At 54.9% G+C, this 26,225-nt stretch overlaps 1 protein-coding gene across 1 annotated transcript; it reads right to left on the reverse strand.

The window, feature by feature from the left end:
- Positions 1-441: 441 nt before the first annotated feature.
- MYBPC2 (myosin binding protein C2) lies at positions 442-25,890 on the reverse strand. Its single transcript, XM_040251977.1, has 28 exons — positions 25,696-25,890; positions 24,506-24,598; positions 23,873-23,959; positions 23,569-23,717; positions 23,137-23,254; positions 22,050-22,098; positions 21,805-21,864; positions 19,371-19,564; positions 18,992-19,124; positions 17,342-17,466; positions 16,815-16,920; positions 15,501-15,673; positions 13,328-13,493; positions 12,061-12,167; positions 11,792-11,821; positions 11,202-11,341; positions 9,962-10,121; positions 9,761-9,865; positions 9,143-9,331; positions 8,557-8,691; positions 6,856-7,023; positions 6,609-6,697; positions 6,296-6,491; positions 5,919-6,058; positions 4,550-4,709; positions 4,030-4,166; positions 1,905-2,091; positions 442-558 (listed from the first exon to the last, which is right to left on the reverse strand). Exons 1-28 carry the CDS (start codon positions 25,712-25,714, stop codon positions 548-550), a joined length of 3,426 nt encoding a protein of 1,141 aa, XP_040107911.1. The 5' UTR covers positions 25,715-25,890; the 3' UTR covers positions 442-547.
- Between the last annotated feature and the right edge of the window lie 335 nt (positions 25,891-26,225).

The raw sequence follows: 26,225 nt of genomic DNA on the forward strand, positions 1-26,225 counted from the left end.
AAGAGGGCTGCCTCCAGAGGGTCTTGGGTCCCCCTGTAACTGTGCAGTTGCCATGGCAACATGGTGAAAGTGAAAGTCGCTAAGTCGTGCAAGGACTCTTTGCAACCCCATGGACTTAATCCATGGAATTCTCCAGGCCAGAATACTGGAATGGGTAGCCTTTCCCTTCTCCAGGGGATCTTCCCAACCCAGGGTTCGAACCCAGGTCTCCCACATCGCAGGCAGGTTCTTTACCTGCTGAGCCACAACGGAAGCAACATAGTAGCCTCCCTAAAGTAGCTGTTCCAGATGGCGGCCTCGACATGGTCTCCTTCACCAGAGCTGCCTCGCAGTGGTGGTTGCCATTCCAACCTGGCTGCCCCACCGCCCACCCCCCGGTGACTAAACGTGTGGGAGAAGGAAGGCGGGGCCACAGACTCAAGAAGGACAGACACACGGGTGTCAAGACAAGACTACCATCTTCTCACTTATAATTCGGGCAAGGGAAATGTCTCTGGGTTAGGGCTCAGCAGCCAGTTAGTCATCTTGTTAGGTGGAGGACAGAGCTTCACTGTGGCACTGTTGGGGGGAAGAGAAGAGGGTGGTAAAAATTCCTGTGCCCCCCACCCCTGCCTCAGCCTCTGCCCTTTAGATTCGCTTGGCCAGCAGAGGGAGTCAGGTTTTCCCTGCCCCACCCAGCTGGACACCAGGTTAACCCAACTTCATCGAGCCCTTGATTCCTGTAGTTTTGAACCCCAAGCTGGCATGTTCTGACTTCCGAGCAGCTGCTAGAGGCCAGCCCTCACCAGAATCCTGAAGAAGGCATATTTCTGAGCAGATTCAATAGTTGATAAGGGGACAGCGGAACACTAGGAACTGGGTCGGCCGGGCAGGGCGGTGCTTTCAAATGACAGGCAGGAGGTGCGTGGAGAGTAGTCCCTTGTCTGCTGGGCTGTCATCACAGCAGGGGGCATCCCGGTCAGGGAGGGTCCCGGGAGGCCTATGTGAATGTCAGCCGCCTCTGAGGGACTTGGTGAGCGGCCTCCCCATCAAGTCTTGACTGGGGGATGTCTGCTGGACGCAAGCCCGAGGCGGGAGAGGGAATGGCGTGTGGAAAGTCCCAGGGGCAGGAGAAAGCACAGCTGGTTTGTCCAACCCCCAGCTGTTCGGTGTGGCTGGAAAACGGAGGGCGCCAGGAGGGGGAACCTGAGGCTAGAGAGGGGCTGGGGGTGGCAGATTCAGGACCCTGACACCAGGCTGAAGGGTCCCAGGGCTGCTGGGGGAGCCCTAGGCTAAAGGGTCCCAGGGCTGCTGGGGGAGCCCTAGGAGGGCTGTGCGCCGGTCAGCCGTGGGTACAGAGCGCCCTCTAGGGCCGGGAGGTGGAACTGGAGAGAGACTGGAGGCCGAGGTAGGGGGCTGGGGTGAAATTCAGGAGGAAGAGAACAAAGGAGGCTGAGGCTGTGGGGCAGAGAAGCAGGGACGGGAGGCACAGAGCTTGGGGACAGGCCGTGGAAGGGGGCTGTCTTCCGGGCTCTCCCGGCCACCCCCCGCCCCGGTCCTCTGCCTCTGTCCATGACGGTTTCAATGCTGTGTCCCCACACCTCGCCAGCTGCATCGGAGCCTTAGTGATCATTTGCTAAGCTCTTCGCATCCTCCTTCACCTCTTATTTGTCCTTCAGCTCCTGCCCAGGAGGGGTCAGGTGCTACCCCACTCCCACCCCACCCCCAACACCCTGTGCTGCCTCTGTCCCCCGACATGGCAGTGTCCCTGCTGGGGCCTGAATCGGCTTCCCAATCGTACTCCTAGAGGGCGCAGGTCTGCCCCGCACCATTAGCTTTGTAACAGCCGTGGATGAGGGTCAGGCAGGTGCAGCGTAAGGCTCCACCCGCCGCCCCCCGCCCCGCCCCCCAGCCTCCAGGCTCACCTCGGACTTCCAGCTTGCACTCGGCCAGGGCCTCCCCCAGCTCGTTGACGGCCCGACACGAGTAAGTCCCCGAGTCGAAGGGGGACGGGCGGCGGATGTTCAGCGTCAGGACCCCCTGGTGGTTGGTCATCAGGAACTTGGGATCTTCGCGGATCTCCATCTTGTTCTTCATCCAGACCACCTTGGGCTGTTGAGCGGAGCAGACAAGGAAGCCGCGTGACGGAGGCACAATGGGGCCTTGGGAGGCAGTGTGGAATCTCCTTTTGGCTCTCCCACCCCCTTATTTTGACTGGCTGATCGTGGCTGGGTCACTTCTCTCTGACCCCCGGTCTCCTCTTCTGTAAGAGCAAGAGCTCCCCCTTGTGGTGGCCCACAGGCCCTATGTGATTTGGCCCCATCGGTCCTCTGCCCTCACCTCCCGCCCCCTCCCTCCCTCTGTCCAACCCATGGGTGGCCTTGCTGTTCCTCAGACCGGTCAGGTCCCCGAACAGCACCTGCCTGCCTTTGAGGTCTCCGCTCCCATGTCACTTCCGGGCCCTAGACTGGAACAGGAATGCCTACTTTACACTCTCACAACTGCCTGCGTTTCCCTAGCAGACCCTCCACCCTTTCTAATTTTCTCAAGTAATTGATTGATTTGGCTGCCTCGGGTCTTAGTTGCGTCATACGGGATCTTTTGCTGTGATGCACAGACTCTTATTTCGGAGCTCAGACTCAGTTCCTCCTTGGCATGCAGGACCTTAGTTCCCCAACCAGGGATCGAATCCTCGTACCCTGAATTGTACGGTGGAGTCTTAGCCCATTGGACCACCAGGGAAGTCCCCACCCTTGGTCATTTCATTGTCACCCAGGTGGCACTAGTGGTAAAGGACCCGCCTGTCAACTCAGGAGATGTAAGAGACCTGGGTTTGGAGCCTGGGTTGGGAAAATCCCCTGGAAGAAGGCATGGCAACCCACTCCAGTATTCTTTACCATCCAAGCCCCCAGGGAAGCCCCCATTCCCGTATTCTTGCTTGGAGAATCCCATGGACAGAGGAACCTAGCAGGCTACAGTCCATAAGGTTGCAAAGAGTCAGAAATGACTAAGGCGACTTAGCACGCACACACGTGTGACTTCAGAGGAATGGCCATCTTCCCCAATATAAAGGAACTCCTTGTTCAATCCACCAGCACATACAAAATCTCTGAAATATGTGTGTTGAAAGGATGAAAGAATGAATGATGTAAATAAGCAAATGAAGTGAATGAATGAACTGAATAAATGAATTGGTAGGGGAATAAATGAATGGAATGAATGAATAAATGGAGTTAGTGAATAAAACATAAACAGCAGTGATGGAATCCATGGTAGGCCTACTGGGGCTGATGCTAAAAATTGGAGTTAGACCAGGAGATGGCAAAATGTGTCAAAAGGGTCAGGCAGTCAGTGATTTAGGCTTCCTGAGCCCTGTGGTCTCTGAGCCAGAGACAACACACAAACTAGTGTGAACAGCCGTGTTCCAATAGAATCTTATTTAGTAATGTGAAAGCAAAGTAACCAAAGAAAAAGGAAAAAAAGGATTAAAAAATCTTATTTCGAGAAACCAGTGGCAGACAGATTTGGCCTGAGGGCCATAGTTTGCAGCCCCTGGTGTAGGTGGGCCCTTGGGAGTTCAAGACTGCAAGTATCCGCATTCCCAGACAGCAGCCTGGAAACTGGACAGGGCCTTGAAGTGTTAGAACCCCTCCACCCCAAAATTCCTGTTTTTGAGGGAAGTCGGAGTGTAATGAACTGAGATTTGCGCTCTGGCTAGAGGAGAGAGACTGGAAGTGAGCGAAAAGCAAGCAAATCCTGGGGCTTCCCTGGTGGTCCAGTGGTTAAGACTCCGCACTACCGCTGCAAGGGGCACAGGTTCAATTCCTGGTTTGGGAAGCTAGGATCCCCCCCAAGCCACGTGGCACAGACAAAATTAATAAATACAAACAAAGGAAACACTTTTCACTAAAAGTAAATCCCATGAGCAGACGAGAGAGAACTCAGGGAGAAGCCCATGCGGTGAGAAGGCAAGGAGGCTTCACCCTGGAAGGTGAAGATGTTCCTCCAGGGTTTTACACACACACACACACACACACACACACACGGCACCTTCGGGTGGCCTCTCACGGCACAGTTGAGAGCTGCAGCATAACCAGCCACCACCACCCGGTCAAGTAGAGGCGTCAGGAACTTGGGGGGCGTTCGGAAGTCGTGTTCCTTGTACTCGGGCAACTTGAGGGTCATACCTGGGGGAGGGGAGATGCACCTGTGAGGGACCAACCCTGACTGTCTCCGACCACCTCTCCTCCAGCACCAGGTGCCGTCAACTCTGAGTCCAGGAGGGGGATGATCAGAGGAGTCAAGTGCAAACCCCAGAGAGGCTATATATATGACAGATAACCAACAAGGACCTACTGTATAGTATAGAGAATGCTACTCAATATTCTGTAATAACCTGTGTAGGAAAAGACTCTGAAGAATGATGAATATATGTATATGTAGAACTGAATCACTTGGCTGTACACCTGAAACTAACACAACATCATAAATCAACTATACTCCAAAAAAAAAAAAACCAGAGAGAGACGGGGGACCAGGACTGGCCCTGGGCAGGTGGGGGTGGCCAGACCTGTCTTGACGATCCGGGCTGTGTTCTTGGAGACGCCAGGCAAGTCGCTGAGCCCACAGACGTTTTCGCTGTAAACTCGGAAATAGTACTCGTTGCCCATGATGAGATCGGACACGGTGCAGGAGGTGTGCCGGTTGCGCTCATAAACTGTGAACCACTCCTGCAGCGCAGGGGACAGGGAGGGGCCGGGAGGGTCAGGGACACGGACCCAGGAAGGGCGTCAGGAAAGCAGAGGCTTTCCAGCAGCCCTGTTCACAATGAGCAGGAGGTGGGAGCAACCCGAGTGCCCCTCAGCGGCTGAACGGACAAGCAAAACAAGGTCCAACAAGGTCCGTTCTAGCCAGGGACTGGCAGGGGAATTTCCTGGCGGTCCAGCGGTTAGGACTCTGTGCTTCCACTGCAGCGGGCAACGGATTCCATCCCTGGTTGGAGAACCAAGATCCCACAAGCCAAGTGGTATGGCCAAAACTGACCAAGCAAACATGCCCCTCAGCCATGAAGAGCAGTGAAGCGCGGACACCAGCTGCAACGTGGATGGACCTGGAGAACATGATGCCGAGCTGAAAGGAGCCAGACACAAAGGCTCACGGTGCGCGACCGTGTCCAGACGCGATGCCCGGGATAGGCAAATCCACAGAGACAGGACGCAGATGGGGGGCTGCCAGGGGCTGTGTGGGGGGAAGGGGAGGGACTGCTTGATGGACGCGGGGTTTCCGTGCCAGGTGACGGAAATGTCTTGGAATGAAATAGAGGGTGTGGTTGCACAGCAGTGGGAAGATGGGAAATCCCACTTAAAAATGTTTGCGTGCTAAGTTGCTTCAGGCATGGCCGATTCTTTGTGACCCCATCCATGGACTGTAGCCCACCAGGCTCCTCTGTCCATGGGGATTCTCCAGGCAAGAATACTGGAGTGGGTTGTCATGCCCTCCTCCAGGGGATCTTCCCAACCCAGGGACTGAACTCGAGTCTCTTACATCTCCTGCCTTGGCAGGTGGGTTCTTTACTACTAGCACCACCTGGGAATTTTCGTTAGGTGACTTTTACCTCAATAAAAAGAAAAAGAAAACCTATTAGAGTTCCCTGGTGGCCTAGTGGTTAAGACTCGGCGACTTCACTGCTGTGGCCCAAGTTCAGTCTCTGGCCAGGAAAATAAGATCCCACAGGCCACACGGTGCGGCAAAAAAAAAAAAAAAAACCTATTATGCACCAAATCTCAGCCAAAAAGTCTTTCCTCGCGGCCCGGCCCATTCTCCCGGATCTCTCAGTGCCTCAGTTTTCTGCAGCTGGGAAGCGGGAACAGCACACCTGCTGTAACCATCTCCCTAGCTTTTCTCCCCTTACCCTCACGCCGCCCCAGCCCCTCGCTCACCATGGTTTTCTTGTCGGCTTTCTGGACGAAATACCCGGTGATCTCACTGTTACCGTCATCCCTGGGGGGCTGCCACTCCACCAGCGCGTTGGTACCCCACACCTCCTTCACCATCACATTCTCCGGGGGCCCTGCCTTTTCTGGAGGGTGGGTGCGCTGTTACGAAGTCAGCCCAAGCATCCCTAAATGTCCGGCGCCTCACTCCTCCGGGCCGCCCGCCCATCCCCACCCCCGGCGGGTCTCGGTTCCCCGTCCCGGCATCGCGCTCGCATTTCCTCCCTTCCGCCCCAGCCTCCTCCGTTCCAACCTCTCCACTTTCCCGCGTCCGGGCTCATTCTCCTCTCCTCCCCTCCCCTCCGCGCCCGCGGGCCGCGCACCCACAACCCGGATGCCGATGGTGGCCGTGTCCTTCATGTTCTCGATCTGCACCGTCAGCTCGTACTCCCCGGAGTCGGAGCGGGCCGCCTGGCGCACGAAGAACACCGTGTCGAAGTCGCTGGTGCGCACGTGCACGTGGGCGGTGTCTATGGGCGCCCCGCCCTTGGTCCACACCACCTGCGGCCTCGGCTTTCCCTGAGCGGGGAGGGGCGGGGTGGGGCGCATTGGTCAGCCTGGGTCTACCCGCAGGAACTGACCCCTCCTCACCCCTGCACCCCGCTCCGCGCTCCCCACACCCGCAGCTCGACGCACCTGGAAGGGGATGACCAGGTTGAGATGCTCCCCGACTTTGCGGACGTAAGTCTGGCGGAGGTGGCGGGGTAGTCGGATTTTGGGTTGCTCTGAGGGTACAAACCCAGGGAGGGGCTCAGCGCCAGGCGGGGGTGCGAGGGGACGTCCCACGGAGGTACAGAGACCAGAGGCAACGAGGGGGCGGCCCTAGTGACCACACCAGCTTGGTCTTTTGCAGAGCAGGGTCGGGGGGTCAGGAGGTGCTCACCCACAATCTCCCGGATGGTGACCGGCTGGGCCAGGGTGGCCGGCTGGCTGCGGCCCGCGATGTTGACCCCGACCACGCGGAAGGTGATTTTGGCTCCTGTGGGGAGATTCTTGACGGTGAAGCCGCAGCGCTCCACAGGTTCCGTGTTAGCAGGGATCCACTCGTCAGCTATGGAGAAGAGCCAGGCTGGGGAGCGTCCTTCAGGACCTTCCTAGGGGCCCCCTTCTGGTCTGTGTCCCTTCAGTGCCTCCAGGCCCCACTGCAAGGCCTAGCTGCAGCTGACATTTCTTGAGTTGTCTCAGGACCAAGTTGGAGCTGATTAATGTTAGTTCATTAATTCCTGCCTCCGCAGTTATCCCCATTTTAGAAGTGAGGAAACTGAGGGTCAGAGAGGGTAAAGACTTGGGAGTGGTAGTTCGAGAGGGCCCCCTGGGATTTCCTGCCTCTGTAATAGGTGACTTTCCATCTTGGTTTCTTTGCAGTGGGTTGGTGAGCTAATATGGATCAGAGCAAGAGTTGACAGGGTGAACTCTAACAAAAGTAGATTCTGAAACACAGATTGGGGAGGGGAGGGGAGGGGAAAGGGAGGTGTGGAGCAAAGAGTGCTGGGAAGAGAAAGGGAAGAAATTGACCAGAGTCCAAGCATCCCCGGATGCGGTCATCACTGCATCCCATCAAGGTGGGAACTGTCTTCGCCATTTTTAGATGAGGAAGCGGAGGCTGAGACTTGCCCAAGGTCACACAGTTTAAAAGTGTAGGGTAGGGCCAGGACTGGAACCCACATCTGTCTGACTTAAGGCCTGGGATATGGCATCACTGTCTTCTCTGTGAGAGGACCACGTTGGAGACATTCCCAGACCCCAGGCACTGGGCCTGTCATGGAGTCACGGAGCTGTTGACACCAAGGACGGCTCAGTTTGTGCAGTGAAGGATGGAGGGTGAGATGTGTGGAAATATGGATGCATGCATGGATGGATCGATGGATGGACAGATAGACAACAGGTTGTTAGACGGTTAAATGGTCCTGTAGGCAAACAGAGGGATGGAAAGCAGGGAGGGAGAGAAGAAAGTAGTGAAGAGATAGATATAAGGATGAAAAATATGGGTTACTGGTTGGGTAGATAACTGGATGATCCAAACAGTTTTCAGATGAATAGAGAGATGGCTGGCTGTATGGATGGCTGGGTAGTGAAGAGGAAGGAAAGAAGGAAGGAGGGAAGGAAGGGAGAGGGAGAGAGAGAAGGAATGGAAGGAGGGAGAAATAAGGGAGGAAGAGAAGAAAGGAAGAATGAAAGACTGATGGGACGGGTAGATGAACGGATAAACGGATAGAGCAGAGGAGAAGGGCGTATAGGGAGTAATAAGTACTTGGATGGATGGATGGATGGAAGGTTGGCTGGGTGGGTACATGGAATTGAGGAAGGGCAATAAATACTTGGAGGATGCATAAATGGTATCGCTGTACAGAGAATGTGTGTAGGAGAGGAAGGAAGGAAGTGGGTAAGGAGAGAGGGAGGGACAGAGGACAAGCTGGTCACTGGCGGCCTGGCTTGACCCATCCCATCCCAGACTCGAGCAAGCATAAACAGAAGGGTGGCTCACTACGCCAGAGACCTGCCCCATGAGCAGTCCCTGGACTGGACGCCCACGGGGGCTCTGCCTGCATCACTGCCCCCCGCCAGGCCAGACGGGGTGACTCACAGCCCTCCACGCAGTACTCGATCAGATACCCATCGATGCCGCCCGCCCCGATCTTCTCTGGGGGCCGCCACTTGAGGGTGGTGGTGGTGTCAGTCACGTCCTCCACAGTCAGGTGCTGCGGTTCACTAGTGGGCGCTGTAAGATTCCAGGGAAAGGGGGTGGAGTTAACGAGGGCTCAGGGGTCAGAGCTGGAGTCTCTGGTCAGGAAAGGGATCAATATGGTGACTCAGAGGTCAGCAAGCAAGGATGTGGCATTGCCGGTCTTGGGCAATGGGATCCAGGGATCGTGAGGTCTCCAAGGGCAGGGATAGGCATCAGCATGGTAGGTCAGAGGTCAAGGACACATTCAGGAGACAGCACGGAAGTCCAGGATCATAAAGATGAGTGGCGGATGTACTGGGTGGGGAAGAGATCAGAAGGGTGCGTGGGGCTGGGGGATCAAAGTCTTGAGTTGTTGGATGAGAGGGGACAGAAGTCAGCAGAGTCGTGAGACTGCAAGGCCTGGATGTAGGGTCCGAGATCAGTGACAGGCGGGGCATGGGTCAGGGGTGGGCAGGGACTCGGGGAGGGTGCAGAGAGGCATCACCAATAGGCATGAAGGGCTTGGTGTTCATGCTGGGCTGGGAGACCCCAATGGTGTTGACGGCAAAGACTCGCATCTCGTAGAGGATGCCCTCGATCATGTTGGTGGACTCGTAGGTGGTCTCCGTGAAAACCTCGAAGTTCAGCTTCATCCAGCGCTGGGAGCCCTTCTTCTTCCGCTCCAGGAGGTATCCTGGAAGCCCCCCACGGCAGAGAGAAGTGTGGGCAGTCATGGGGAGGCTTGGGGTCACAGGTCAGTCGGGGGGCAGTCAAAGGAGCAGCAGAAAGTCACATGACCCAGAGATGTCTGAGGCCATGAATGTTAGGGTCACAGAGCAGTTAGAGGTCACCCACGTGGGGACAGGGATCAAGAAGGGTCACAGGTCATGAATCAGGGAGTCAGGAATCACGGAAAATCCTCGGCTGTTAGCGAAAGCCAGGATTCCCAGGTCACTGGGGAGGAAAGGACGACGGGAAGGCAAACGGGATGGTGAGATGCTGAAGACAGAAAATCACGTCTCCAAGGTGGTCACTGAGGCTGCTGAGGACTCTTGGAGGTCAAGGAGAAGTCAGGGAGCGGGGGAGGTCAGCGGTCATGGCCCTTTGGAAGACAAGCACTCACCGGTGACCGGCCGTCCCCCGTCGTACTTGGGGGGCTCCCAGACCAGGACGGCCCAGTCCTCTCCAACCGACGTGACTCGCACCGCCTCCGGGGGGTCTGGGACATCTTGGGGGGGCGGGGGTCCAGGCAGGATGGTCAGAGGACCCCTCGGGGCCTTGGGGGACCACCCCCTGGCTCAGCCCCCAGGACCCCCGCGCTTACCCACAACCTTCAGGAAGATGGAGGCCACGTCCTCGCCTGCGGGATTGGTGACCTTGATCGTATAGCGACCCTCATCGCCTCGCTCTGCGCTCTCGATCAGGAAGCTGCTGATGTCGCCTCGCTGCTCAATGCGGACCCTGCCCTCGGTGCTCGTGAACACCTGAACACAACCACCAGGTGGCCTCCATCCGCTTCTCTCCAGACCCAGACCAGCCTCTGCCCCTGCGCTGCTCAGCAGTCTCCAGGGGCTCCCCGTGGACCCAGCCGCAGAGGACCCGGTGGGCCCGCCCCCAGCCTCATCACCACCCTCTCTGCCCTCCTCACCCTCCAGCAAACACCACCCTTCATTAAACACACCAGACTGTCTCATCCCCAAGATGTTACACAGCTGATCCCTGGGGCGTACGATGCCCTGACCCACTTCTCGACCTGCTGTATCATTACCCATCCTCTAGAACCCACCCAGAAGTCACCTCTTCTGGGAAGCCCTCTTGGATACCCTCGGGAAGGTGTGGCCCCAGCCCCTGAATCCTTGTAGTTTCCGGTACCTCCCTTTAGCTCAGCCCCGATCACCCTGGACTGTGACTCTTTGGGCACCAGTCTGCCTCTCTCCACAAGTGAAGGCTCCAGGAAGGCAGGGGTTACGTGTGATTCCTGGTTGTATCCTCAGTGCCTGAGCACAGAACCTGAACCTCGGGGCAGGGGAAGGGGGGGCGCTTTGCTGAGTGAAGGCATGAATGAAGACTGAGTCAAGTCTCTCCATTTTACAGAAGAGGAAACTGAAGCCCAGAGGAGAGAAGAAAAACTGAACTGTCTCAGGGCCTGGACCATACAAGATGAAAATATTCGTTGGATGGATGCATAGATGGATGGGTGGATGGATGGATAAGTGGACTAATTCATGGATAAATGGACAAATGGGTTGATTGTTGAATGAATTAATCAATTAATGAACTGATGAATGGAAAGATGGTTAGATGGATGAGTTGATGAACGGCTGGACTGACTGATGGATCACCAGGTGAGCGGATGGATGGTGGATGGAGCACCCATCATGTGCTGGACCAGTACCATGAGATGACCAAATATCATCTCCAGCCTTCATCTCTCTGAAGAAGGAGGCATACTCCTCATTTTACAGACAATGAGAGCGAAGCTCAGAGAGGGGAACCAGCTTGCCTAAAGCCACCCAGCAGGGCTGAGAGGGAGAGGTCAAGGCACCGGGGAGGCCGCACCACACCTCATCCTCCTTCATCCAGGTGGCCACAGGCCGGGGCTCCCCGGTGATGGACACGTCCAGCCTCAGCTTGTTTCCCGCCACGACCACGACAGAATTTTCCGAGGTCTGCCCAGAGCAGTCCAGGTGGATTTTGGGTGGCTCTGGTGGGAGAGGAGAGAGTCTAGGCAACTTGGGAGTAGACAGCTGGGCCTCCTAACCCCTCCAGAGGATCTCCTGGGAAGCTGGGTTCCAACAGCCTTAGAAAACAAGCGGTCTAGGCCCCCAGCTCCCTCTTCCCTCAGACCCAGGAGTCCAGACCCCCAGCCCCTCTCTCCTCAGACCCAGGATCTAGACCCCCAGCCCCTCCTCCCGCAGACTCAGGGATCCAGCCCCCCAGCCCCTTCTCCCGCAGACCCCAGGGTCCAGGCCCCCAGCCCCTCCTCCCGCAAACCCAGGGGTCCAGCCCCCAGCCCCTCCCGACTCAGACCCAGGGGTCAAGACCCCCAGCCCTTCCCGACTCAGACCCAGGGATCCAGCCCCCCAGCCCCTCCTCCCACAGACCCAGGGGTCCAGCCTCCTGCTTGAAGACCATAGCAGCCCCTGGTCCTCACCTTGCTTGGGGACGTACTCCACCTTGATTTCTGGAGGATGAAGAAAACCAGATAGTTAGGTCTATGGGGCCCCTCATGCCCCCCTCACACCCTGGAGGCAGCGGGGAGGGCCTGGTGTCACCCTGAGACCTGGGGGATGGGGGTGGATTCAGGCCCACGACATCCCACCTACCCTCTGTCACCCCACAATGTACAGTTAGGGCAACTCAGTCCTGAAGGGGGGCATCTGAGCCCCCCGGGGGAGGCGGGAAACCCAGAGGCACCCGCACCCAGGAAGTTGAGCTTGGCCGAGAGAGACAGGGCATAGCCATCGGGCACAAACGTGTAGTCTCCCTCATCCTCAGGCCGGACGTCATCAATCACCAGCTTGTGGAACCTAGGGGAGGGCAGGGCAGAGGTCAGCCTAGGTCGTCCTGGGGACCACCGCGGAGAAACACAGTCCGCGGCACAATCCACGTGCCCAATGCAATGCTAGTAACTGGAACCTAATCCCACTCTTCTCCTTACTAGCTGTGTGACCCTGGGCAAGTCACTTAGCCTCTCCCTGTCCCTGATTCTTCACCTATGAGCAGGGGTAATGTTGACAGTCTACGAGGGGGTTGTTGTAAAGCATTCAGAAGGCTCCCCAGCACACGGTGACACGTTAGCGTTGACTCTCGCCCTTGCTGACACCACCAGCAGGCAGCGGTCCTTGCACAGAACCCAGAGAAAGGCGACGTTCTGCCAAAAGCTGCTGTCGGGAGACCCACGGGGACACAGTGTTCCTACAGGTTACCAGGTGTTGATGTCAGGTGTCCACCTGCTATGCTTTGAATTTGTGTCCTCTGTTTCCCTAGCTAGACACCCTCCCCTCCAAAGTAGTTCCCTTTTTTTTCTTTCTTTTAATGTTTTCCGCATCACACGACATGTGGGATCTTAGTTCCCCAACCAGGGATCGAACCTGTGTCTCCTGCATTGGAAGCACAGAGTCTTAATCACTGGACCACCAGGGAAGTCCCCTCCCTGCCAAAGCCGACTGCAAACATGGCCACAGATTTCCCTCCCTGGAGTGGTGACCCCTGCAAGGAAACCTCACAGGTTGTGACCTCTTTTGTCCCTTAGGACACGGTAGAAGCGACACAGGGACAGCACACGGCACTCAGAGGCCCTGTTCGCTTCTGCTCTCTCGTGGGACACCTGTGTCAGCCACGGGAATATGCCAGGACCAGCCTCCCGGGGGATGAGGGGTCCCATGGACCAGGCGGGAGCAGCCCAGCTATCCTAGCCGAGACCCTGAGTGAGTCCAGGATGATGGCCATCCCGGATCAGCCAGCCTCCAATCACACCTGCGACTCACAATGAAATAAACTCCTGTTCTTTTTTTTTTTTGGCCACACCACACAGCCTGTGGGATATCCGTATCCCAACCAGGAACTGAATCCAAGCCACTGCAGGGAAAGCACTGGGTCCTAACCACTGGACCACCAGGAAATTCCCTAAACCCTTGTTCTTTGAAACCACGAGGTCTACGGGCCATGTGCACAGCGCACTCCGTACCTCCCCGTGTGGGAGATGGTGATCCGTTTGCTGGGCCGCACCTCCACCCCGTTCTTGTACCACTTGCCCGTGACCTTCTCATCGGACACCTCACACTTGAACACGGCCTGTTCCGAGGCCTTCACCGTCAGGTCCGCAATGCCCTGCAGGACTTCCAGCTGTTTCTCTGGACGGGGAGGGGAGGAGACGGGGTCATCAAGGTGCGGTCTGTCTGCGCGGGGATTCGCCAACACCCACTATGGGCCAAGCACAGTCTCTGGCTCCAGGGATCCAGCCATGAATCAACCCAGAAAAAAAAAAAATCTGTAGGTTTCACAAGCTCACATTCTAGTGGGGAGACAGATACTGAACGGAAAACACATAAACCAAAAACTGGAGGGAGTGATGGTTGCTTGGATGGCATCACCGACTCAGTGGACCTGAACTTGAGCAAACTCCAGGAGATACTGGAGGACAGGGAAGCCTGGCATGCTGCAGGTCGGACGTGACTTAGCGACTAAACAACAAGAGGGAGTGACGAGGCCTGGGGAAGGCAGGGAGGGTGCAGAAGGCCCCCAGGTAAAGGGCGTGGAAAGCAGCCAGCAGGCTGGCGCGGAGGAAGGGAGGGAGGCAGACGAGGGAGATGAAGCAGGCAGGGTCAGACCCCAAGGGCCACAGACAAGGCTCTGCATTGACTCTGAGGGAGGTGGAAAGTGTTGCCAAGATGGCTGGGGTCTGACTTACTATTTTTTTTTTTAATTTTAATTTTTAAAATAAAACAATGCACTTGTATAGCTTAAAAATAAAATGATAGGGGCTTCCCTGGTGGCTCAGTGGTGGGGAGGCCGCCTGCCAATGCGGGGGACACGGGTTCGATCCCTGGTCTGGGAGGATCCCGCTTGGTGGAGCAACCAAGCCCGTGCCCCACGACTACTGAGCTTGTGCTCTAGAGCCCAGGAGCCACAACCACTGAGCTCGTGAGCCACAACTACGAATGCCCTTACATCCCCGAGCCTGCGCTCTGCAACAGGAGAAGCCCACACAGTGAGAAGCCCGCGCACTGCAAGTAGAGAAGAGCCCATGCAGCAATGCAGACCCGCACAGCCAGGAAAATATAAATACAATTATGAAAAAAATAAAATGATAAGAGGATGTAAGTATAGAGGGGGAGATCGCTCACCTCCCCACCACCAACTGTACAGGGCTCTATCCTATCTCCAAATACATTATAGCCAGCTCACAGCCGTAAAAGCAAAGATGTGCATATAGTTTCTTTCCTCCTTCCTTCCCTTCCCTCTTTTCTTTCTTCCTTCCTCTCCTTCTTTCTTTTCTTTCCTCCCTCCTTCCCTCTCTCCCTTCCTCCCTCTTTCCCTTCCATACAAATAGTGGCATATTTGCTTCTTCACCTAACAATATATGTTGGAAACCCTTCCAAATCAACAGAGTTCTTTTTATGGCTACAGATGGATATATCATTTATCTGGCCCATCAATGACTCAAGCTTTTTTTATTTTAAGAATTACAGGGGACTCCCCTGGTGACTCAGTGGCTAAGACTCCATGCTTCCAATTCAGGGGCACCATGTTCGATCCCTGGTCAGGAAGCTAGATCCCACATGCTGCAACTAGAGTTCACATGTCTCAACTAAAGATCCCGCAGTGACCACGAAGACCCAGTGCAGCAGGATAAATAAAATAAAAACATTAAAAAAAAAAAAAAAACGAAAGAACTACAGGCTCACAGGAGTGTGTGTGGGGGGGGGTGGTGGTGACCTCTCTTGTAAATGTAGTCACCTGCACCAGAAATTGACATGGGTCCTATCCCGTGAGCTAGACCACAGAATGCGTCCCGTTTCTGTCGTCCGACATTTTACAAGGATTGTTCTGGCTGGCATGGAAGTGGGGGCACAAATGTAGAAACAGAACGAGCAGTGTAGAGACTACTATTGCACCAGTCCAGGCATAAAGGGAGGGAGACCTGGGCCAGGTGTGGGCAACGGAAGCGGAAGGAAATTGTCAGATTCAGAATATCCTTTGAAGGTGGAGCCCCCAGGATCTGCTGGTGAATGGCATGTAGGGTAGGAGGCAAAGAAGGAGTCAGGGAGAGCGCCAAGACTTGGGGCTTGGGCACCTCGGAGCTGTGCGTTGAAGCACGCGCAGCGCGGCCCCTGCCCCAGCCCCTGGGAGGCCCGTACCTTCCACGATGAGCTCCGCCTCGCACTGGCCGCCGTTGGTCATCACCTGGTAGTGCCCCTTATCCTCCATGGCCACTTCCGTGTAGATGAGGGTGTGACGCTTCCCATCCTTCTTGAGGCGGTACCTGGCCTTGAAGGAATCCTCCCGAGTCAGTTCCACACCGTCTTTCAGCCTGGAGGGGAGGGGGAAGTGAGGAATCCGTTTGGCCCGGCGTCTGGATGTCAGAGGTGAGTCAGGGGTCAGACAGTCCTGAGCAAGAATCAGGGGTCAGAAGGGAAATCAAGAAAAGGAGGAGAGAGAAAGGTTGACAGAGGTCTAGAGTAGATGGGTCACAGGTCAGAGGAGAAAAACAGGAAGAAGTGGTCACAGGCCACAGGACTTCGTTGGAGATCAGGAGACAGAAAATGAGGTCACAGTAGAGGTCAGAGTATAGAGGAAGTTCAGGGTCACTGAGATATGGCAGATATTATGGCCTCAGAAAATGGTGCTTCCCTGCCTGGGCCACTCCTCCCACTTCACTTCTACTTCCTCATCATTTGAATATCAGCTCAATTGTCACCTCCTCCAAGAAGCTTTCCCTGACCTCCTGAGTCCCTCTCTCCTATTAAAAAATGGTTACAGCATCAGTTATTGCTCCTCTGATATACTTGTCAAAATAGAACGTTGATAATTATTTATGTGATGACTTGATTAATGCCTCTATCTGTCTCCAATACACACACACACACACACACACACACACACACACACCCCATGCCCCAGCAATTTGCCAGATCATAAACTGCATAAGGGCAGAAGCCATGTTGATATATTTTCTCCCCATTTTATCTCCAGTATTTTGAAGTGTGCCATCACACAGTAAGGTGCTCTATAAATACTTGTTGGATGGGGGAATAGATGTAAGAATGGATAAATAGATGGATAGATGGGTGAGTGGGTGGATGGATGAGATGGATGGCTGAATCAATGAGATGAATGGGGGGATGGATGGATATGGGATAGATAAATGGACAGACAGATGGATGGATAGATACATGAGTGAATGGTCCAAACGATGGATAATTGGTTGAATGGGTGAATAAATAATTTAGTGAATCAGAAATAGCAAGGATCCAGAAAAAGACCTGCAAGAGCAGAGGTCAGAAGTTTCAGGAAGAGGTCATGAGTGATGAGCAGGATTTATAGGGAAAGGCTGAGGTCTCCCAGAAACCTGGGTAAAGGTCTGAAGCCTTCGAGAGAGATCCTAAAGACTGAGGCTGAGGCGAAGATACTGTGGGCATCCATATGGAGATCAGGGGTCAAGAGTCACTTACCACATGACTTGGGCACCCTCTTCTGACACCTCCACTGTCATTTCTACCCGATCACCCACAAACACCTGCTGGTCCTCCAGGGGTGTGACAATCAAGACTGGGGGTTCTAGAAAGAGACTCACAGACTTAGAGAACAAACGTATGGCTCCCAGGGGGAAGGATGGGGAGAAGGAATAGCTAGGGAGTTTAGGATGGAAATGTCCACACTGCTATATTTAAAATGGATAACCGAGAAGGACCTACTGAATAGTACGTGGAACTCTGCTCAATGTTATGTGGCAGCCTGGACGGCAGGGGAGTTTGGGGGAGGATGGATAATGTACATGTATGGCTGAGTCCCTTTGCTGGTCACCTGAAGCTATTTCAACATTGTTTGTTAATCTGCTATACCTCAATACAAAATAAAATGTTTTTTTAAAGACTGGGGATTCTGTGGGCATTGGGAGAGGAGGTCAGTAGTCTCCTGGGAGCCCCACAGGAGGCCAGTAGCCCCACTCCCCAAGCTCACGCCCAAATCTCGGCCTCACCTTTGACGAAGAGCTCGGTGAAACACTTCTCGTCTTTGACGACGACCTCATAAGCAGCATCATCCGCCAGTGTGCACTTGTTGATGGTCAGGATTCGCTTCTTACCAACGTTCTCAAACACGTACCTGGGGCAAAAGTCTCAGCTCAACCCAGGGCACAGAGGGGATCCTCCATCCACCCATCTATTCTCAGGACAAGCCACTCTTCTCAGAGCCAAGTTGTGTGGGAAAGGGGTCAATGGTCCAAGTTCTAGTATTTAAAAAACCACGGCAGAGATGCTAACTGTCCACCCATATCCACCTTCTATTTAGCAGCAGCACACAGCAACCCACCTAAAGAACTACATTTCCCAGACTCCTTTGCAACTAGGATGGCCACACTGCTGAGCTTGGATCAACAGAATGTGAGTGGAGGAGATGGGCATAACTGCTAGGTCATCTCTAATTTTGTGATGCTTGCTCTAGACTTCTCTCCTTCCCTCTTCCTATCTGATAGATACAGTTGTGCCCATGACCCAGTTTCAATCATTCAATGAGGACAATGCCATAAGAAATTGTGTATCCAAATATGTGGAACCTGGATCTAGGTCAATCCGCTAGAAACATCTTTCTCTCTGAACTACCCTGTTCTGGGGACGCTTTGTTATAGCAAGTTAACCTGTATCTTAATTAACATAACTTTTCATCACATCCCAAATGCTCATGATGAGAAATGTAGAAAACACAGCCAAGGGAAAATTAATAAAAGTAGAACCCATCCATAATTGTTCTGCCAAGAGATAATTGCTACAAACATTTTGACCTCTGTCTTTTCAATCTTTTTATATAAAATCTATATGCAGATTTACATTTTGTGTAGCAGAAATGAGAACTCTTCTTCTGCACATAACACTAACCTTCAACAGCTTCCCATGTTAGTGTCAACTTTAGAATCTTTTTTAGCAACAACACAGCACCTTAGTATGGAATTGTATGCTTTGGTTGTTTTCCATTTTTTGCTACAGCAGCAATCGATCCAGTGAACATCCTTGCAGCTAAATATGCATAACCATGATTAGGCCCTTATGAAAAATACCTAGCATTGCACAATCTAAAAGTGAATACAGTTCCCTTTTGGAGATTTGCCAATATACATTCCCACCACCACCATCTGTGGACCAGTCTTCCTATGTCTTCTCCAGCACTAGGTTTTATCCTTTTCTAGAGTCTTTGTCCAATTGGAGAGCAGAAAGACCATTGTTTTTTGTTTTGTTTTCCGGTTTCCTAGCCCTGAGGCGTGTGGGAACTTAGCTCCCCTACCAGGGATCTGAACCGACACCCCTTGCAGCAGAAGGTGAAGTCTTAACCCCTAAACCACCAGGGAAGTCCCAAGACCGCTGTTTTTATTTGTGTTATTATTATTGGTGATGGTGTTTGTGTTTGCAAAGTCGAATATGTACTTAGTGTATCAGCCCTTTGGGTTTCTTCTAACTGAATTCCTGTCCTTCATTGCCTTTGTCTATTTTTCTACCCAGGTATCAATATCTGTACTTTTCATATGGATGAGGGAGTGCCCTTTCTGGGTTAAGAGTAGCCAGTCTTATTTCTGGACTCTTCCTCTCTCTGGGACTTGGATTTCCCCCCAACCCGGGCTCTACCCCTCACCACATACTTGCTACTTGGTTTGATTTCCTGGCCATTCTTGAACCACTTGAGGGGAAGGTCTGGGTCGCTGATCTCTACCACCAGCTTGATCTTGTTGCCTTTGTCCACTTGGTAGGCTGGATCCAGCTTCTTTGTGAAGGCTGGAGATGGAAGGATGTGAGTGGGATGGAGCTGAGATGTTCTCAGTGCTCTGAGCCATCAAGGCTCCCCACCAGGCCACCAAGGTCAGAAACCCTCTTATGAACTTGGAGGCCCCTGAGAACAGGGCTCTCTGTTACTCCTCAGAGTGGGACCTCCCAAAGATAAGTCCAGGGTCTGACCATTGGCTGCCCACGATGCTGGAGTCCCCATGGGTAGGGCCCTTCTGCCCTCAGACCAGCACTGACCTGCACTCTTCTTGACCTCGACCTTGGCCTTCTTAAGCCGCTTCAGCATGCCCCGGAGGTCGGTGATGCCATACTGGAAGGCAATCCTCTCATACTCGCTCTTCTTTGCCCCTTTCAGGAGCTCCCAAATCTCTGGCGGGATGCCGAGGTCATCGTCATCTTTCTTCTTTTTCTTCTCCTCCTCAACCACCTGCCTGAAGGTGGGGAGAACAGGTTGGGGGCACTAGGGAGGTGAGGAAGTGAGGGTCTTCCTCTGCCTCTTCCTCCCACTTTCTGTGTCACTTGCCCTCTCTGGGCCTATTATTCCTTATCCTGTCCCACCTGGTCCATCGCCCAGCCTCCTTCCTCCCTGGCCTCCTGACCTCATCCCATCTCTTCCCCTCCAGTCTGTTCCCTCCTTGGCCCCCAAGGGCTATTTCTGAACCCTTACATGAGATGCCATCACTTCCCTGTTCAAAACTCCTCCGTGGCTCCCCACTGCTCTAAGGAAGAAGCCCCAGCTGCTAAGCCTCCCAATCACAAGCTCACCCTCTGACCCATCCCCAATCCCCCCACTACCCAAACCACCCTGCTTCCTGTTCCTGAATGCGCTGGGCTTGCTCCTGCTTCCCTGAGCCTTTGCACAAAATGTTTTCCTGCCTGGCTGACCTCTCCATCTGCCCTTCATCCTACAAGACCTAGCACCAGAGTTCCCTCCTCCAGAGGCACTCCCTATACTCCCAGCATAGCAGTTGCCCTCAATCTGGGCTCTCACAAGGCCCTCGTGGGACCATCTCTCCGACCACACTAAACAGTCCTGGTCTGTGTCCGTGTCTGCTGGACCAGACCCATCTTCCCAAGGCAACGAGCAACCCAACATCAAGGAACCAGTCAAACTTCTCTCTCTCCCCTGATCTCAGCTCAGGGCCTGGTAGACAGGAGGCCTCAGAAGATGTTTGATGAGTGAGAGAGTGAGTGGATTTCTGGAAAGAAGGAAGGAAGGGAAGGGAACAAAGGAAGGATAGATGAGTGAGCAAATTTGGGGACATGTGACTATCTGGATTGATGTGCAGAGCATTAAGTGGGGGACTGATATGTGGGTGGAGAGTCCATGGATGGTTAGGCTGATGGATGAACAGGTCAATGGATGGATGGATTGGTAGAGAATGGATGGCATTAAGCTAGGTGGATGGGTTGATGGAGAACAGCTGAGTGAGTTGGGAGGAGCTGGCTGGGTGAATATGTTGATGGAAGATGGCTGGGAAGATGAATGTCTGGGTAAAGACAAACAGATAAATCAACTGGTAGATAGAATTGTTGGCGATTTCATTATGGGGATTGATGAGTGAATGGAAAGATGGATATATGGACCAGCAGATAATGAATAACTGAGTGACTGGACAAGCATCATGTTGAATCATATAAAGTGGCCAATATTCAATCTTTTTTTTTTTTACCTACACAATAACAATTGCATATAGATGAGTCTTGGAGAAGGAAATGGCAACCCACTCCAGTATTCTTGCCTGGGAAAATCCCATGGACAGAGGAGCCTGGTGGGCTACAGTCCATGGGGTCACAAAGAGGCCGACACGACTGAGCGATTAAGCATGCAGCACACAGATGAGTCTAACAGAGTGATCTGGTGGGTGGATGCGCCACTAAAGAGCTGAACAGTTGATAGAGGGAGGCCTGGCTAGATGAAGCGGGAGATGAGTTAGGATGGGTGGGTAAGATGTTGGACTCAGCTGAAAGAGAGATGCACGTGCAGATAGAGTCACACATGGGAAGGTGGATGCAGGGTAGACCACGGATGGTGGAAGGGGGATAGACAGATGCCTCAGTAGGTGGGGAAGTGGAGGATGGAGTCAGTGGGTGAAGGATGAATGAACAGGTCAGTGAACGAGGGGCTGAGTGTAATAGCCAAGGCATGGGTGGACAGACGGGAAGATGGTGAGTAGATGAATGGATATGTGGGCAGAGGGATGGGCAATGGGTATGTAGGTGGGTAAGTGGATCCGTCGATGGATAAATAGGTAGCTGGTTGGATGAACAGACTGATGAGTGGGAGGGTTGATTAGTAGATGGGTAGATAAGTAGCCGGTTGGATGGCTGGATGAGTGGCTGGACTGGTGGGGAGGTGAGTGGACAGGTGGATGAATAGGTGAGTCAGAGCCTGAGTGGACAGGAAGGTAGATGTGAGGGGTGATGGCTTAGGGGGTGGGTAGGCAAGCAAACTGATGGGCAGATGATTGGTTGGGTGGGGTTGAAGGTAAAGGTGTGGGTGGATGGGTGGATGGACAGGTGGCAGGGTGGGTGGGGGGTGGGTAGATGGGGGGGGTGGAGTCCCAGGATAGCAGTGGGGAAGCAAGGGGGGGCAGGGGAATCTCACCCACCATCTTTCTCCTCCTTGAGCCCTCATCTCTCCTTTCCATGCCAGGCAGAATGGACTCACCTCTTCTTCAACAGCCCGCTGAAATCCAGCTCACCCGCGGTGTCTGACTTTGCTTCACCCCTGTGGCCATTGAAAGGGAGTGTGGACCTCATTAAGGTCCCGACTCTTAGGCTCACCCTGGATCCCCACTCCTAGGCTTCCCTGATCCTCCCCTTCTCCCGCAGCTGCCCCCCAAGGGAGACCCTCCCATGGTACTTGGCACCAGGTCACACCCCTGCCGCTCTCCAGGGTCCAGGGTCACTTACGATCGCTTGAAGCTCTCTAGACTCTGCCCAGCGGAGTCCTGACGGGGCGCTGGGGAGGGGTGATGGGGGAAGAGAAGATGAGCTTGGAGGCAAAGCCTGATCTAAGACCAAGAGTGCCCCTCCCTCCAGGCCTGCACAGCCTCCTCCAGGCCTGCAGAGCCTCATCCAGGCCCCTTTCCCTCCATCTCGTGGGCCAGCACACCCTCTCTCTCAGACCTGGACACCCTTTGCTTGTACAGTCATTTCCCTGCCGCTCACCACCCTCTCTCGGCAGCCTGTATCCCCCAGCTGAGAGCCTTCTCCCCAGGCTGGGGCAACCTCAGCACCTGTGTCCTCCTTATTTAAGCTCCCCCACCACCTGGGCTGAAGACTCCTCAAAATCTGTACACCCTCAGAGCTCCACACATGCCCCCAAAGCTGTGTAACCTCCCATCAATCCTGTACACCCCACCCTCAACCCGTTCACCCTTAGACTCACATGAAATAAACAATAGACAATAAAACAGAAAATACATTTGAAAAACAAAATTTGGGACACCCTCACTTCTCAAACCCTTACTGCCACTCTCTCAAGCCTGTATGTTGTGACCCTGGAATCTACACAACTCATCTCCTAAGCCTCACATGCACACCTCCAAAACCTGAACCTTTTCACCCCCAAATCTACACCTCAACAGGCTCCAAGATGGTAGACTCTCTCCCCAGTTTTGAATGGTTTCCTTGGTGGCTCAGGTGGTAAAGAGACTGCCTGCAATGCAGGAGACCCAGGTACGATCCCTGAATCGGGAAGATCCCCTGGAGAAAGAAATAGCAACCCACTCCAGTATTCCTGCCTGGAGAAGCCCATGGATGGAGGAGGCTGGCGGGCTACCATCCATGGGGTCACAGAGAGTCAGACACAACTGAGCAACTAATACTTTCACTTCCCTTCCAGGTTGGAATACCCTGATCCCTGCCTCTGTGCTCCATCCGCCAAAAACCAGTGCTCACCTCACCCCCACCTCTACACTCTATCCCTACACCTGGCTAGCAGACCCGCCCCCTTACCCAGACCCAAGACCCTTGGCCCCCAACCCCACCAGCATACCCTCCACGTCGATGTTGAAGGCACAGCTGTCACAGAAGTCCTTGGCTTTGACCTCTATGCGGTAATCCCCGCGGTCCCCCAGTACCACCTTCATGATGTGCAGCTCCAGCGTGTACACCTGGGGGCCAGGCCAGGGGTGCCAGTGCATGTGACGACTCCTGGTGCCACCCCACACCCCTACAGCCCACCTCACCCCTCTCCAAGTCCCCCCAGGAAGGGCCAGCTGTCTCCTCCCATGCCTGGACAATCTTGACCTCTGGGGGCCCACATACCTGACCCTGAGAGCTCGCGGAGGCATGCACACCCCGTGCCCAAACGCAGCCTGCTCCTCCCGGAACATTCTCCCCTCTTGCCCCACACAACCTCTACCGAGCAGCCCCGCACAACCTCCAGCCCTGCCCCCAGGCCCCCGCCTCCCCGTGGGGTCCTCACATTGCTGGCGGCGTCGTGGGACTCCTTGAAGGAGAATCGGGCGCCGCTCTTGGTGCCCAGCTCCAACCACTTCCCCTTGAACCACTTGACGGCCGGTTTGGCCGGCAGCTCTTTCCCATTCAACTTGGCCACGATCACAGTATCCTTTCCTGGGAGGAGGGGGGAAAGGGGTGGCAAAGGAGGGTCGGGCAGGAACCATAAGACCCTACAAAGCGGACTGGGACGCTGGGAGCCTCCGGCCCCACTTCCCTCAGACCCGGGAGCCCCCAGACTCCCACCCCCTCCTCGCCCAGGCCCCCCTCACCAGTCTCCACCGACACGGAGTCTGGCTTCTTCAGGAAAACGCCGGTGGGCTCCTCCGCGGTGGGAGACTGGTCTTCGGGTGGGGCTTCTGCTCAGGAAATAAGACCCGGGGTTGGGGGTGGGGGTCTGAGGCGGGCCGGGGAGGGGGGCAGCAGGCCATTTTGGGGGCGGGGTTTAGAGCGAAGGATAGGACCTTCTTCTGCACGGCATCAAAAAGACCTTGGAGGCAAAATGGCTTTTCCTGACCTGGGAGAGACCAACGTGTCATCCAGGTGTGTGGGTGTCCAGGCTCCCCCACCCGTTTGGGCCTCAATTTCCCCATCTGAGATCCGGATGGTCTTAAACTGGGGCTTTAAAAGGGTAGGAGAGGTGTCAGGATGGGCTGGGGCGTTCAGAGCTGGGCGGGACTTGCGGACGGATCGGCCGGTTGCTGGAGGCTTGACGGCCAGGCTGAGGGGCTAGGCTCCGCCTTAGAAGCGCTGGGGAGCCCTGCAGGGCTGTGATTAGGGGAGGGCGGTCAGCCCCGGAGCTGTGGGGAGCACGGACCGAAGGAGAGGGCGGGGAGGTACTACCGGCGAAGCTGCGGATGAGCCGCCAGGTTCCGCTCGGCCCGCGGGAGCGTCATCTATCTCACCTGTAGAGGGCGCTGCAGGAGCCCCTTGAGGCGGCGCTTCCTTGGGAGCCGGCTTGGCAGCAGCATCTTTGCCCGCTGGGGCCTTTTTGGCCGCTGTGAGGTAGAAGACATTCCCGGTTGAGCACGCGCTCCGTCTTCTCTTCCAGTACCCCTGAGCACAGGCCCCGGGGCCCCGCCTCCTTCAGATCCTGGAGTCTAGCCGTCCAGGTGTAAATTTATCTCTAATCCGAGAGTCTGTGGATCCGGTTTCTCCTTCCCCTCCCCGGGGAAGGCCTTGCCTCATCCACCCGGGCCACCCGGCTCTGACCTTTTAGGTCTTGACGGTATAATTAGCTCTTCCTCTGGGCTGGAAATCGGATACTGGTGCTGACCATAGCATCTTTCACACGCCCTGCCTGCTGGAGCCCAGCCCGACAGGACCCCAGCTGCAGCAAGGGGCTGGACACCCACCCTTCAGCCTGGTTGGCCTGGTACCAGCCGAATGGACATCCCAGGAGGAAGGGTCCTCTCTGGGGGCTTGTATCTCCTCCGTTCACTGCTTCATAGAGAGGAAGCCCCATCCCTTTCGCATATTAAAAAATGCCCCCCAGTCCCATTCAAAGAAGGGCCCCAAAAACTGTACACAGAGAAAGGCTCTCCAGCCTGTATATAGAGAAAGTCCCCTAATTCCTACTCTGGGAAGCCCCACACCCCATCCAAAGGAGGGGCCCTCATCTTTGTACAGAGAACTCGCCTTACCACGCAGACCGGGACCCCTAATAACTAGACACACAAGGGCCGGCCCTCATCTCCCTGCAGAAAAAGGTCCCAATTCTCACTCACAGAAGTGACCCAGGTCCTTTCCCAGAAGACCGCATCCTCATATGTAAAGGACCCGATCACCCCGCCAAAACCCTGCAGTCTCCAACCGCAGGACTTCCATCCCCGTGGAGGAGGAGAGAGCTGATTCACAGAGAATCTCCACGTGCACCCAGAGATAAGCCCCCAGCTCCCTGCAGAGAAAGGAACCCCCGCCACCACAAAGGGGAAGGGAATCACCCCCCACACACACACACACACCTAACACAGGTATGGGACCCTCCCCTCCGCAATGGGAGAAGACACCCCATTCTCTCAGCCCCACGGAAGGAAGAAACCCCAGTGAAAACAGGACTGCGTCTCCACAGAGGGAAGGAGTTCCCCCAAGCCACCTGGTTTTGCCTCAGGCATGTCGTCGGACCTCCTCCCGCTCCTCCGACCGCAGCGGTGTCCCGATGGGCCCTAGGGAGGACAGGTGGGCCCCCAGGAGAGGCCCTTTAAGGAGTCGGGAGACTCCCAGGAGGCTCCGGGAGGCATAGACGTGCCTCTCCACCCCACCCTCCCCTGCCGCCCCACATTCCGCCTGTGTGTTCTAAAAGGCGAGAAATAACAGCTGGACAAGGAGAGGTGGCCGAATGCCAGGTCCCCAGGGAGGAGGGGGGCTGGGCTTCCGACACCTGGGTCTAAGGGAGGATGTGCGGTAGGCGGGGACTCCTGGGTCCGAGGGAGGTGGGGGCCTGGGCTCCTGAGTCCGGGTGCAGAACCGACCCGGAGTCCAGATTCTTGGATCCTAGAGAAAGGAGGATGAGGGCCTGGACTCAGGTCCTAGGCGGAGGGGACAGGAAGGGACTGGGGTTTGAAGTGGACCGGGGCTCTGAGCCAGGACTCTGGCATGGGGGTGGGGGGTGGGGCGGGTAGGGAT

This window comes from Oryx dammah, unplaced genomic scaffold (assembly GCF_014754425.2).
Source record: "Oryx dammah isolate SB20612 unplaced genomic scaffold, SCBI_Odam_1.1 HiC_scaffold_13, whole genome shotgun sequence".
Classification (NCBI taxonomy): Eukaryota; Metazoa; Chordata; class Mammalia; order Artiodactyla; family Bovidae; genus Oryx; species Oryx dammah.

Coding starts and splice junctions, on each gene's coding strand:
- MYBPC2 (XM_040251977.1), bottom strand. Junction 16,921..17,341: donor CACCGAGCTCTTCGTCAAAG/GTGAGGCCGAGA, acceptor GTCTCTTTCTAG/AACCCCCAGTCTTGATTGTC. Junction 4,167..4,549: donor AGCCCGGATCGTCAAGACAG/GTCTGGCCACCC, acceptor CCCCTCCCCCAG/GTATGACCCTCAAGTTGCCC.